This window comes from Erinaceus europaeus, chromosome 16 (assembly GCF_950295315.1).
Source record: "Erinaceus europaeus chromosome 16, mEriEur2.1, whole genome shotgun sequence".
NCBI lineage: Eukaryota > Metazoa > Chordata > Mammalia > Eulipotyphla > Erinaceidae > Erinaceus > Erinaceus europaeus.
In genome coordinates, this window is record NC_080177.1 from 12,577,151 (window position 1) to 12,591,466 (window position 14,316).

At 44.1% G+C, this 14,316-nt stretch overlaps 1 protein-coding gene across 7 annotated transcripts in view; it reads right to left on the reverse strand.

Annotated features, from left to right (window-relative positions):
• Window positions 1-14,316, reverse strand: part of FRMD5 (FERM domain containing 5) — a 353,107-nt gene that overhangs the window by 54,727 nt on the left and 284,064 nt on the right. For all 7 annotated transcript variants that reach the window (XM_060174543.1, XM_060174544.1, XM_060174540.1 and 4 more), the window contains exon 5: window positions 2,516-2,613. In XM_060174543.1, the coding sequence (XP_060030526.1) occupies window positions 2,516-2,613 (98 nt within the window). The remainder of the gene's footprint in view (window positions 1-2,515; window positions 2,614-14,316) is intronic.

Genomic DNA, 14,316 nt, shown 5'->3' on the forward strand with positions numbered 1-14,316 from the left:
AAGGTAGACACCTGCAGATTTGCTTCACTGCTTGGAAGTGACCCTCCCTCCAGGTGGGGAGATGGAGGCTTGAACTAGGATCCTCGAGTGGGTCTTTGTGCTTTGTACTATGTGCGCTTAACCTGGTGTGCCACCACCTGGACTCCACAATTTTTTAAAATATACTTTTAAAAAATTTATTTATTTATTTTCTCTTTTGTTTCCCTTGTTTATTTTTTATATTGTTGTAGTTATTATTGATTGTTGTCACTGTTAGATAGGAGAGAGAGAAATGGAGAGAGGAGGGGAAGACAAAGAGGGACAGAGAAAGATAGACACCTGCAGACCTGCTTCACCGCCTGTGAAGCGACTCCCCTGCTGGTGGGGAGCTGGGGGCTCGAACCAGTATCTTTCCACTGGTCCTTGCGCATCGTACCACGTGTGCTTAACCCACTGTGCTACCACCCAACTCCCCAGATTGTTTTTTTATAAAGTACTTCTCTAGAGAAAAATTCAAGATGTCCACATGAAAATAAAGAAGTATACCTGGATATCTTAGAGTTGATAAGCACTTTGTAATTTTATTTTATTCCTTTTTATTTCTGATAAACAGACAGACAGACAGAGAGGAGGAGAGACACCACAGTACCACTTGACTATCCATCCATGAAGTTTTCCCATGCAGTGCCAGGGCTTGAACCTGGGGCCCAAAGCATGACAAGGTGTGTGTGCCTTACTGAGTGAGCAATATCTTGCCCCATCAAGCACCTTCTAGACTCCCCCATTTTGGTGATTTTTTTTTTAATACAAGCTTTAGAAACCAAAACTGTAGTGGCTGACTTTTACATTCTTATAACAGCTGTGACATTTTTCTTGCTGGAAGAACTTTAGTTGTTTTATTGGCAAGCACTTTTCCACTTCTCTTCACAAAGTAGCTTCCCTGAATTCACACAGATTTCCAGTAAGAGTTCAGATTCTGGGGCTGGGAGGTGGTTCACCCAGTAGAGTAGACACTTTATTCTGTTGAGACCTCTGGTCCTGAGCCCCTGGACACCACACGGGGGCACTGTGCAAAGGGGAAGCTTGATGCAAGGCGCAGTAGTGCTATTGTGTCTCTCCTTCTCTCTCTACCTGTCTCTCCATCTCTGTCTTTAATTTTCTATTTAGGAAAAAAAATTCACTGGGAGTGGGATTTAGAACTCTTCTAAATAGTTCAGGCACAAAGTCACAGAAAAGCCATGGTGGTTAAAAAAAAAAAAATTCAGATTTTTGGATAGTGATGTCATGATTTCAGTATTATGGTCCAAAATGACTCACCCAGTGACAGTTTCAGGTCTAAGCACCTAGAGCTGTCTAGAGCTGGTATTCAGGAGTCCTGAATTTTGTGGAAGGTGAGGAGGTCATATAAAGAGTACATATCTGGGAGTCAGGCGGTAGCGCAGTGGGTTAAGCGCAGGTGGTGCGAAGCATAAGGACTGGCATAAGAATCCCGGTTTGAGACCCTGGGTCCCCACCTGCAGGGGAGTCGCTTCACAGGCGGTGAAGCAGGTCTGCAGGTGTCTATCTTTCTCTCCCCCTCTGTCTTCCCCTCCTCTCTCCATTTCTCTCTGTCCTATCCAACAATGACGACATCAATAACAACAACAATAATGACTACAACCACAATAAAAACCAACAAGGGCAACAAAAGAAAAATAAATAAATAAATAAATATGAAAAAAAAGAGTACATATCTTTTCCACTGATTTGAACAACAACAACAACAACAAAAAATAAAAAAACAAACAAAAAACCAGGTCTGGGCATTAGCTGTGCACAGGTTCAACTCTTACTTATTAGCCTGTGAAGACGTGTTATTTGGAAACATTTACAACTCTGAGCACTCTGAAGCCGGATTCCAGAATTTCAAGATCCTTCACCTCTATGAGGTTTACATAAGAGAAGAAGTTGGGAGTCGGGCGGTGAAGCAGCGGGTTAAGCGCACGTGGCGCAAAGCGCAGGGACCGGCGTAAGGATCCCGGTTTGAGCCCCTGGCTCCCCACATGCAGGGGGGGCGGTGAAGCAGGTCTGCAGGTGTCTATCTTTCTCTCCTCTTCTCTGCCTTCCCCTCCTCTCTCCATTTCTCTCTGTCCTATCCAACAACAGTGACATCAATAACAACAACAACAACAACGATAACAAGGGCAACAAAAGGGAAAATAAAATTAAAAATAAATAAAAAAGAAAAGAAAAGAAGAGAAGACATCATTGATTCAGATTACTCTCCAGCAGCTAAGTAACCTTATCAACAGAGAGTGCAGAGAAATCACTCCAAGTAGAATAGGAAGGCCTTGAAGGGGCAGAAAGATGTAGACACAGGTTAAGATTGAGTGGTCAGCGATTCCTGGGTCACAGGAGTCGAGGCAAAGTCCTCCAACCCAAACTCTGCTTCAAGCTAGAAACCACTCTACTCCAAGAAGTAGGCATCTGTGGTAACGGAAATAATGTAATCAGCACTTAGCATGAAAAGCAAATTTACCCTGTCAAAAGTCATTACCTTGAAGAATATAAGCAGCTAACAAGGCGGCATCTGATGTTTTACAGAGGAGTCGGCCGTGGTAGAGATCCCTTTTGATCTGCAGGAAAACTAAGTACCTGGAGCAGAACAGAGAGAGAACTACTGTAGAGGATTGCTTTGATTGCTTTAAAGACATAAATATGTAATATAAACCTATAAAATCTTTGCCAGAACATTAAAAAAAAAAACCTCTAAACATGCCATAAATAAATACATTTTTTGTTTCCCTGGAGACTTTTTCAAATATTAATACTTCACTCTGAGCTGATTTGAGGTTCAGTTCCAAACAACCTGCCAGGTTCCTTTTGTAGCTCAAAGAAGAAGTAACATTTCCTGGTGAAAACACTACTCGCAGGGCTGGGTGATGACGCACCTGGTTAAGCACACACACTATAGTGCTTAAGGACCCAGGTTTGAGCCTCTGGTCCCTACCTGCAGGGGGAAAGCTTCACAAGTGGTGAAGCAGGGCTGCAGGTGTCTCTCCCTCCCCTCCCCCTCTCAATTTCTGTCTCTATCAAATTAAATAAAGTTTAAAAAATTATCTTTAAAAAGAAGACAAAACAAAAACACTACTCTCTTATTCACACAACAACCCCCCCCCCCCGTCATCTACTACCTGGCTTTGGACTAGCCAACTCTGACCACTTCTTTCATAGCGAAAGAACCTGTGTCATTATAAGCAGTTCCAACTGAACTGCCTTGGATTCTGGCTGATGAATGGTGACTAGGGAACTAGCTTAAGCATCCCACCTTGGGTGGGTGGTCAAGAACATCTTCCCATATGTGGAAATAGCCTTCCATTATTGGCAGAGGTCAGCTAGGCCTCCCAGAATTTGAATAAGGCATAAGAAGAGGCACTGGTGAAAAGAAGCACAGAAATGCATGACTAATTTGTCTTCAAAGATACTGATAGAAAGCTTTTACCTCAGGATGCCAAGAACATAAGCTAATAGTAGCTGACACGCATTGGGTTTTTTTTTTTTTTTTTACTATCTGCCAGCCAGGTATTAATATATTTTACATGCAGTATCTCATTTAATTTTCACTGGCATTTGAGACAGGTATTGTTACCCTCCCCCCTCTCTTTATAAATAATGGACACACACACCTGGCAAGCAGTCAAGTAATGATTTGGGGCTACTAGACTCCTGAGGTTTGCTCTTGTTAACTATATTATACGACCCTCCTTATATAGTAATATAACTGTTTCACAAGTTGTTGGGCAGACCCTCTCATAATGGAATGGAAATGGCAGAGTTCGTCTGTCTCACCACAGCACTGATCAGCTCTGGCTTATGGTGTTGCTAGGGATTGAATTGGGGACCTTTGGTGCCTCAGGCACTAAAGTCTTTTTGTATAACCACTATGCTATCTCCCCAGTCCTCAACATTCCTTTTTTTTTTTTTTTTAATTCTTTTTATTTACTTGCTAGGACAGAGAGAAACTGATAGGGAAGGAGGAGACAGAGAGGGGGAAAGAGAGTGAAAGAGACACCTGCAGCCCTGACTCATCACTCTTGAAGCTTTCCCTCGCCACACACACAGGTGGAGGCCGGGGACTCAAACCTGGGTCCTTGCACATGGTAGCACGTGGGCTCAATGGAGTGTGCCATTGCCTGACTCCTTGGTCGAGAGATAATAGTGTGCGGTTTTATAATAGGCCCACAGATTCACAGATGTCTTTTATTTCAAAAAGTAGAGCTTAATCCCCTTCCTTTGTAAACTGAAAACTGATTCACTTCTGACAAGTAGAACAAAGCAGAAATGACAGTGTGTGAGATCTTGGGAGCTTAGGTGATAGTCACTGCACCTTCCTGCTTGCTCTTTTTTAAAACCCTGATCACCTATTCTTCTTGGGGGATACTTGAGTATCCCAATAGAAAGTGGAGAGGAAATGAGGTCTTTTACCAACAGCCAGCAAGGCATTAAAGCTTTCTGCCAACAGCTCTGTGAGGGCACCATCATGGAAGTGAATCAAAGCCTCTGGCCAACCTCTTGACTGCAAACCCATGAGAAAGCCGGAGTCAGAACCCCTTGACTAATCTGCTCCTTAATCCTTGATCCAGCGACACTGTGAGGTAATACACGTTTGATATTTTAGGTCATGTTTTATAGTACTTTGTTAGAAAGCCACAGACAACAACAGCATATTTGGGGGAGGAATGGAAATACAGTAAAATCCCCTTACATTTCATCAGCCTCAAAACAAAAAGCAATTGGGCCCTCCTGGGGTTTACAATGCTTCTGCTGTCTGGCTGACGAATGAAACAGAGGACTCCTTACTTCCCTGAGCATGTGAAGATGCTCAAGAGAAAGAGCACTGCTGATGGTGTGACTTGGCGGTGGTGGGAGGAGGAGGTACGCCAACAGGGGCCTCTGGGCTTAGCGGCCTAGTAAGGAGCAGGTAGAGGGAAGGAGTGCTGGCTCAGGAGGGGGCACAGTGGATAGAGTCTTGGACCTTCTCTCTCCCTCTTTTTTTTTTTTTTTTTTTAAGAATTGTACCTTTAAAAAATATATTGATTTTTATTTATTCCCTTTTGTTGCCCTTGTTGTTTTATTGTTGTAGTTATTATTGTTGTTGATGTCGTCGTTGGATAGGACAGAGAGAAATGGAGAGAAGAGGGGGAGAGAAAGATAGACACCTGTAGACCTGCTTCACCACTTGTGAAGTGACTCCCCTGTAAGGGGGGGAGCAGAGGGGGAGCCAGTCCTTCTGCCGGTCCTTGTGCTTTGTGCCACCTGCGCTTAACCCGCTGCACTACAGCCTGACTCCCTCTCTCTCCCTCTTTTTACCAGAACACTGCTCAGCCCTGCATTATGATGGTGGGGTGGGGGGTGGGGGCTGGGTGGGAGGCTGAATCTGGCACTTTGGAGCCTCAGGCACAAGAATCTCTTTGTATAACCATTATGTTATCTACCCCCACCTAATCCTTAGACCTCATTTCCTCTCCACTTTCTACTGGGATACTCAAGAAGTATCCCCAAGAAGAATAAGCAGGTGGGAGTCGGGCTGTAGCTCAGCGGGTTAAGTGCAGGTGGCACAAAACACAAGGACCGGCAGAAGGACCCCGGTTGGAGCCCTGGCTCCCCACCTGCAGGGGACTCGCTCCACAGGCGGTGAAGCAGGTCTGCAGGTGTCTATCTTTCTCTCCCCCTCTGTCTTCCCCTCCTCTCTCCATTTCTCTCTGTCCTATCCAACAACGACGACATCAATAACTACAACAATAAAACAACAAGGGCAACAAAAGGGGATAAATAAATAAATATAAAATTAAAAATTAAAAAAAAAAGAATAAGCAGGAAGGTGCAGTGACTATCAGTTAACCTCCCATCTCACACACTGTCAAGCTTGAGGTCTCTAGCTCAGTCTCCAGCAACATATATGCCAGCGTGATGTTCTGGTGTGTTCATTCTCTCTCTCTCTCATAAATAATTTCTAAAAAAAAAAGTCATAGAGAGGTCAGATCTCTCTGCAGTCTTGCTACTCCATGTGGGACCCAATGTGTCAGGAGTTATCAGTAATTGCTGGGAACTTGTTGGGTGTGGAGAATATTAGCACATCCTGAACTTTCTCATTTTTAAAAAAAATTTATTTATTTATTTATTTTTGTCTCCAGCGTTATCCTTGGAGCTTGGTGTGGGCACTGTGAATCTCTATCTCTGGGCAGCCTTTTTTTTTTTTTCCTTCTAATTTTTATTAGACAGGACAGAGAGAAATTGAAAGAGGATGGGGAGACAGAGAGAGGGAGATTAAGACAGACACTTGCAGACTTGCTTCACCGCTCATGAAATGGACCTCTTGCTGGTGGGGAGCAAGGTAGGGCTCAAAGCCAGGTCCTTGCACTTGGTAATTTGTGTGTTTAATTGGGTGCACCACCAGTTGGCCTTTCAAAAAAAATATATATTTTTTATTGCCACCAGTGTTATATCTGGGGCTCTGTGCCTGCATGACAAATCCACCACTCCCAATGGACATTTTTTTCTTCTTTATTTTCTAGGACAGAGAGAAGTTGAAAGGGAAGAGGGAGATGGAGAGGGAGAAAAAAAGAAGTTCATGGGGCCAGATGGTGGTGCATCTGGATAAGTGCACACACTGCAGTGTGCAACGACCCAGGTTCAAGCCCCTGGTCCCCACCCGCAGGGGAGAAGCTTCACTAGTGGTGAAGCAGGGCTGCTGGCGTCTCTCTGTCTCTATCCAATAATAAATAAACTAAAAGAGAGAGATATAAGTTTATGAAGCTTCCCCCTTGCAGGTGGAGGCCAGGGGCTTTCTTGAACCTGGGTTCTTGTACATGGTAACATGTGCACACTACCAGGTATGCCACTGCCCAGTCCCTTTCTGAATGATTTTAAACCAAGATGCTGAGGTGATATGTATATATATTTAAGTTTAAGAAGCTTGGCTCTAAAAATATTCAGAAGCATCCAGAACGTGAAGGTAGATTGCTTTCTTCAAACCAAATGGAAGGTGAGTATTGTAGTCTGGAATTTAGTAAGAAGTCCCTTCTCACCCCCAACTGCCACCATGAACCTCCACTGTGCCCCAATTTCTTTTTTTTTAAATTATCTTTATTGGATAGAGACAGCCAGAAATTGAGAGGGTAGGGGAGATAGAGAGGGGGAAAGAAAGAGAGATACCTGCAGCCCTGCTTCACCACGTGCAAAGCTTTCCCCCCTGAAGGTTGGAACCGGGGGCTCGAACCTGGGTCCTGGAGCACTGTAACATGTGCGCTTAACCAGATGTGCCACCACCAGGCCCCCCAACTTCTTTTAACCAAAAAGAAAAAAATGATTCAAGAGGCATACACAGTGCATTAAGCTGGATCTACCAAATCAAGCTATCTTCACTCTGCTTCGCACAGTAAAATGCCACATGGTGTGTGGGAGAGAAGGAAAGGGGACGAGGGGAGTGGAGTGGGGAGAGGAGCTACAGGACCTAATTTTCTCACTCAGCAGATGAGGGGACAGACATCCAGAGAGGTGGAGTGGCTTGACTGGGGTGCTAGTGATCAGTATCAAAGCCTCTGGACTCCTGCCTTGCTGCTTTTTCTGCCACCATGATGATCCAGTTAGTTATCAAGCTACAGAGAAAGGAATCCAAAATTCAATCAGGAGAACTCTTCCTCATCAGAGAGGAATCCTCCTGGGAACCAAAAAAGAAAACCAGCCTTAGGTCAGATTTAAGACAAGACACTTCAAAGGTTACCTTCATTTTTCAAATCTCCCTATCTCCATTCTTACTGGTTTCAAAGAGGGTTTAACATATAACCCCCCCCCCCAAGATTTATTAGAGAGAGAGAGAGAGAGAGCACGAGAGAGAATACCAGAGCATCACTCAGGCATATGTGATGCTGGAACTAAGCTCAGGCCTTCACACTTGTAGGTTCAGCCCTCTAACCATACCGCCTCCTGGGCTATCCCATTTTTGTTTTAATGGTGCTGTTGCCCTGAATTGATGGAAACATAAATCAGAACCATCTAAGGATAGAAAGAATGAGAGCGTCTGAAAGACAGTCAGGGAAAATCTGAGTGTTTCTGTGGTATCTTTCCAAAGCATGGGGTTTAGCTTTGTACTGCTTTCTGATATAAGAGGACAGGGATGGATTCACAGACATTTCCAGAATTAAAAATTCTGAACTCCAGGACCGGGAGAAAGTGTATACCTGATCAATGCAGGAGGACTCAGTTGGGGGCCCCTGGCACCACAGGAGAAATGCTATAAATGGTGGGGGCAGTGCCATGGTATCTCTCCTCTCTCTCTGCCTGAAGTTAAAATGGGAAGGGGGTCCTTTTTTAAATAAACAAATAAACAAACAAGTAAATAAATAAATAAAAATATGGGAAGGGGGAAAGGTCCCCCATAGCAGTGGAATCAAATACATGTGAGGTTCTGCTAATGCCTACTCCCTCCTGTTCATCCCACCCCCCTTCCCCCAATTTCTGAAATCCTTACAGGCTCCCGAGGAGCTTTTCCCGAAGATCCTTTCAACCCCACTTTCCCTTCAATAGACTGTTTGTGCCTGACTTCCTCTATTTTTCCCTGTCATTTCCCCAGCTGTAATCATGTCTAGTATGGCTCCTTCCATATAAGACAGGACAAGCTCCCTGATGTCAGAGATCACGTTTTATTTACTTTAATATTTGTCTAGTGATCTCCTATAGCCTGTGCTCATCTTCACTATCCAACTACCCATCCAGTTACGAGGATATATTAGCTGTGCCAGCCCTGCCTTGGAGAACAGCAGGCAATAAAACGGAGTCCTCGGTCCCCATCAATATATTTTAATTTTTTCACCAGAGCACTGCTCAGTTCTGGTTTATGGTGGTGCTGGGAATTGGACCTGTGATGTTTGGTTCCTCAAGCATGGAAGTCTTTTTGCATAGCCATTATGCTATCTCCTCAGTCCCAGAGTCCTTGCTCTCATGGAGTCTACATGCAAAGGGGGAAGAGGCAGGCAACAATAATGACAAGATAGAATAATAATTATGATTCCTTGAATACATACTGTTCCACGCACTGTACTGTAACACATACTCTCTTTAATTCTCACAATAACTCTAGGAGGTGAGTTGGCTATCCATCCCCGATTCACATATAAGGAAACTGAGTGACTGTTGCTTGTCTTGTCACACAGCTACTCGAAGAATGAGCTGGTATTTGAACTGGTTCTTTCCAATCCCTTAGCCTGAGGTTGGCATCTGTGGCCTGCCACCATACTTTCCAGAGAAATGAAATCAAATTTTACTAGCAGACAATCATGTACATTCATTTGTATACTGTTCGCGGTGGCTTTCGAGCTACAGTGGCAGAACTGAGTAGTTGCAACAGAGACATATATGTGGGTTGCAAAGTCCAAGGGCTTCCCCCTGGTGCCATTCACATCACTCCTGTGTGGTTCTGGGGCTTGAATCTGTGCTGCACTCATGGACTACCCACACTCTCTACCAGATGAATGAGCTCTTACCTCCTTCCATCTGCTTTTTTTCCTTTTACTCTCTTTGATGGAAGGAGGGAGGGAGAGAGAGTGAGAGAGAGAGAGAGAAAGAAAGAGAGAGGAGAGACACCTGCAGCATTATTCCACCACTCATGAAGTTTCTCCCCATACAGGTGGGGACCAGGGCTTGAACCCAGGTCTTCACTCATGGTAATATGTGCATTCTACCAGGTGTATCGCCACCCAGACCCCTTCTATCTACCTTTTTGCTACTTAAGTAGTTTTCCACTTGATCTTAAGGTCTAGGAGAAGCTCAAGTGGTGTTCACTGATGGATAAAACTCCATTTACTAGGCACACCTATGTTCACCCTAGTGACATTTTTTTGAGCATCTGCTCAGAAGTAAACTCAGACAATTTGCTTCCTTGCAAGATGGGGCTTCATCTGCATCCAGCTTCCTTCTAAAGTACTGTACACCTGCAGTCCCTGTTAAAATCTAAATCTGGTGTCTACTTCCCGTTTTTCTCTGCCTTGTCTCTAGCTCAGAGGAGAAAAATCTATTTATTACTTTTGCAAATGATAAAAGAGATTAATCAGGATTTAGAAACTAAATTTATCATCTGGAAGAGCCCAAGAGAGAAATCGAAGCATAGTTCTTTACTTCATCCCCTCCTCTCAGCCCGGCTTTCTGGAAATGGCTTAGATGGCAGTGAAATTTAGGGCTTAAACTGCTAGGAAAAAACCCACTGACAGCTAAATTAGTTTGGCAGGAAGGCGGCATGGAGGGCTCCTAGCCAGGAATGAATTATGGGCATGGAGTGAAGCTGGGGCAGGGACCCAGTCTCTCAAGATCAGCAGGAGGTGCATGAGGAGAAAGATGCGGCTACTTTCATGGCTTCCATCCGGATTGCCTTAGAGAAAAGGCATAAAGACTCCAGAATCAGACCCAGGCTACCCTGGAGATCTTATCACTGACAACTGCATTCTAACAAAGGAAAACCAGTGAGGCAGAGAGGAAGGAGGGAAATAGTCAAGGATGGTTGTAACACAGATACATACAAATGGGGGAGGAGCTCACACTTGGGTCAGCATCCTTGAGGTTTGCTGGCTTGGCAAAAGGCCTGGCCATGATCTTTATGCTGTGCTGAGCAGGAATTAGATGTTGACTTGGGATGGTTTTCTCTCTGAGTGCTCACAAGTTAGCTGGTCAAGTGTTATGACTCTAGCTGTCAGGGAGTAGGGACAGAGGAAAAAATCAGAAAAGAAGTGCTCTGTAAAGAAAAAATGCAGAACTAAATGCACAACTATTTTTAATGGTTGGGAATTCATGGACCAGGAATCAGTTTGGGGCTGGGAGACAGTTCATCTGCTAGACACACACTCCACCATGCATAAAGCCGTGGGTTTGAGCTTAGTGGGAGCACCACAGATGTCACCAGAGTGGTGGTGCTATAGTGTCTAGCCTCTTTTACTATCTTTTTGTCTCTAAAATAGAGATTGAAAAACCCGATCTGGGAGTGGTGGTATCATGCATGTGCAAGGCCCTAGCCTTGCAGTTAACAAAATCAACCTAAGAAATGCTACAGAATGGGAGAAGATCTTTACAGAACATGTCAGGTAAAGGCTAAGAGCCAAAATATGTGACGAACACAAAAATTCAGGAGCAGCAGCAGCAGCAACAACAACAGCAAAAATAAAATAAAATAATCCCACGAAGAAGACATGACAGAATCTTCAAAGAAGAGATCCAAGTGGAGTAGTTCAAAGTCACCCGTCATCAGAGAAATGCAAATGAAAGGCACGGAGATACCACTTTACACCTGTGAGAATATCATAGAGAGGTGAGGCTCAAGTGTTGGAAGGAATGTGAGGAAAAGGAACTCTGTTACACTGCTGGTGGGAATGTAAATTGGTCCAACTCGTGGAAAACAGTCTGGAGAATTCGCAGAACACTAGAAATGAACCTACCTTAGGACTCAGCAACTTCTCTCTTGGGGATTTATCGAGAGGAAACAAAAATACCTATCCAAAGAGATCTCTGTACACCTATGTTCACACAGCACAATTCACAATAGCTCAGACTTGGCAGCAACCCAGATGCCTAATGACAGATGAATGGCTAAGGAAGCTGTGGCCTATATAACAACAGAACACTAGGCAGTAGTTAACAATGATGATGTCATCTCCTTTGCCTTATCTCAATAGCTTTCAAAGGAATCATGTTAAGTGAGATAGGCCAAAGAGAGAAAGAGGAGTGCCTGATGATCTTACTTATAGGTGGAATTTGAGAAACAAGGGCAGTAAGGGAAAACACAAAGAAAAACTTGGGCGGGGTGGGATGTACTGCACCAAAGCAAAAGATTATTTTTAATACTTCTTTCTTTCTTTCTTTCTTTTTTTTTTTTAGTAATTATTTATTTATTTCCTTTTGTTACCCTTGTTTTATTGTTATAGTTCTTATTGTTGTTGTTACTGATGTCATTGTTGGGATAGGACAGAGAAATGGAGAGAGGAGGGGAAGACAGAGAGGGGAGAGAAAGATAGACACCCGCAGACCTGTTCCACTGCCTATGAAGCGATTGATTCCCCTGCAGGTGGGGAGCCGGGGGTTTGAACCGGGATCCTTCCGCCGGTCCTTGTGCTTTGCGCCACATGCGCTTAACCTGCTGTGCCACCGCTGGACTACCAAAGCAAAAGATTTTAGGGAAGAAGGTGAAGGGAGGGACAGAGAGAACCATATGGTCCTGTGTATAATGGAAAAGGACCCAAGCTGAAGGTGGGAGTGTTCTGCAAAGACCTTTCATAGAAAGATGAGATCTTGTATTCATGTGTCAACTGTACTATAAACCATCACTCCCCACCCCTCAATAAGATGATACCGAGTCTTTGCTTAGCGCAAGATCACTGTTAACAACAAGAATCTAGTGTAGTGGTTAATCCTTCTAACAATTAAATATATATATATTTTTTATCTTTTTTTTTTTTTTGCCTCCAGGGTTACTGCTGGGGCTTGGTGCCTACACTATGAATCCACTGCTCCTGGAGGCTATTTTTTTCACTTTTGGTGCCCTTATTGTTAATCACTGTTTTTGCTGTCGTTGTTGTTGAATAGGACAGAGAGAAATGGAGAGAGGAGGGGAAGACAGAGAGGGGGAGAGAAAGACAGACACCTGCAGACCTGCTGCACTGCTTATGAAGTGACCCCCCTGCAGGTGGGGAGCTGGGGACTCGAACCGGTATCCTTAGGCTGGTCCTTGTGCTTTGTGCTATGTGCACATAACCTGCTGAGCTACTGCCCGGCCTCCACCTTCTAAAAATTTTTATGAGCTACGCATTACAACTTCTATTTTATGGATCAAAAACTTAAATATCAGAAAGGCTCAAGGTCTTACATCTAAGTCATATAGATAATAAGCAAGAGAAATAAGATCTGGTCTTCCAGGTCTACGTTGCTTCTTGGGAAGGATGATCTGTACATAACAGACCAATCTGATTCAGGAAATAATTTCCCTGAGGTCCAAGTAAGCATCCACTTTTGTTTTTCCATATAATCTGAAAGCCTTGTGTCTATGGTTCTCTTGCTGGCAGTTCACTAAGTTGAGTTCAGCTCAGAGGGGAACACCAAGCAATCTTGACACATGGTATTAACAAGGCAAGGTGTCAGGCTCCACAAAGATGTGTTATATTTGCTCTGACATATGTGGACAAGAGCATGGACTTTTGGATCTACATCTGGCCTCATGATCTCTTTCAATAGAAAGTGAGAAAGAGGATGAGAGGGTGGGAGAATGACTGGTGAGTGGGAGAGTTGCAAGTTAAAGCAAACTCTCTAGAGCTCCTGAGTGAGACAGGCTAGTGCTTTGTCAAAACTCCTCTCTGTTGAAGTTGTTAAACAGAGTGTTTCTACCCTCACTCTGCTTAAAGCTACACGACTTCTCACTAGTATGGGTGAGCTTGGTTTTCTAAAGCAAAGTGAGAATCATATGGGTGGAGGAGAGCCTGCAGTTTCTATGCCCAGTAAGGAGCATGAAGTTTAATATTTTACCACACACCTCACTTTCTTCAGTGCTTCAAAGCAGGTGAGTGTGCAGGGTGGGGGGCAACTGCAGGAAACACCCTTCCTGACCCTTCTTTTTAAAATATTTATTTATTCCCTTTTTGTTGTCCTTGTTTTATTGTTATAGTTATTATTGTTGCCTGTCTTCATTGTTGGATAGGACAGAGAGAAATGGAGAGAGGAGGGGAAGACAGAGAGGGGCAGAGAAAGACAGACACCTGCAGACCTGCTTCATTGCCTATGAATCGACTTCCTTGCAGGTGGGGAGCTGAGGGCTCGAACCAGGATCTTTACATTGGTCCTTGCGCTTTGTGCCACGTGCGCTTAACCCGCTGTGTTTCCTGACCCTTCTAACTGTGTCAGGAGCTTCCTGTCAATTTCCACCATGCCAGTGTGAAGATGCCATTTTCCCTTCCTGTCCGACCTTTGCACCATTGATCCTGTTTTTTTTCTCCTATCTATTTTTTCATTTTCCTTCTCAGAGAAATTTTCTCTTCTTTTTCCTTCTTTTACTTAAAGCTAGTGGTGTGGCCTTTAAAGCAGCAGGTGGGGGGCCGGGCAGTGCCATACCCGGTTAAGCCCACATAGTACTAACTGCACATAGTACTTAGTACAAGGACCTGCAAAAGGATCTGGGTTTGAGCCCCTGCTCCCTACCTGCAGGGGGAATGCTTCACAAGCGGTAAAGCAGGTCTGCAGGTGTCTCTCTCTCTCTCTCCTTCCCTCCCTCTCTATCTTCTGTCTCCCCCTCCTCTCTTAATTTCTCTCTGTCCTATGCAATAAAATGGA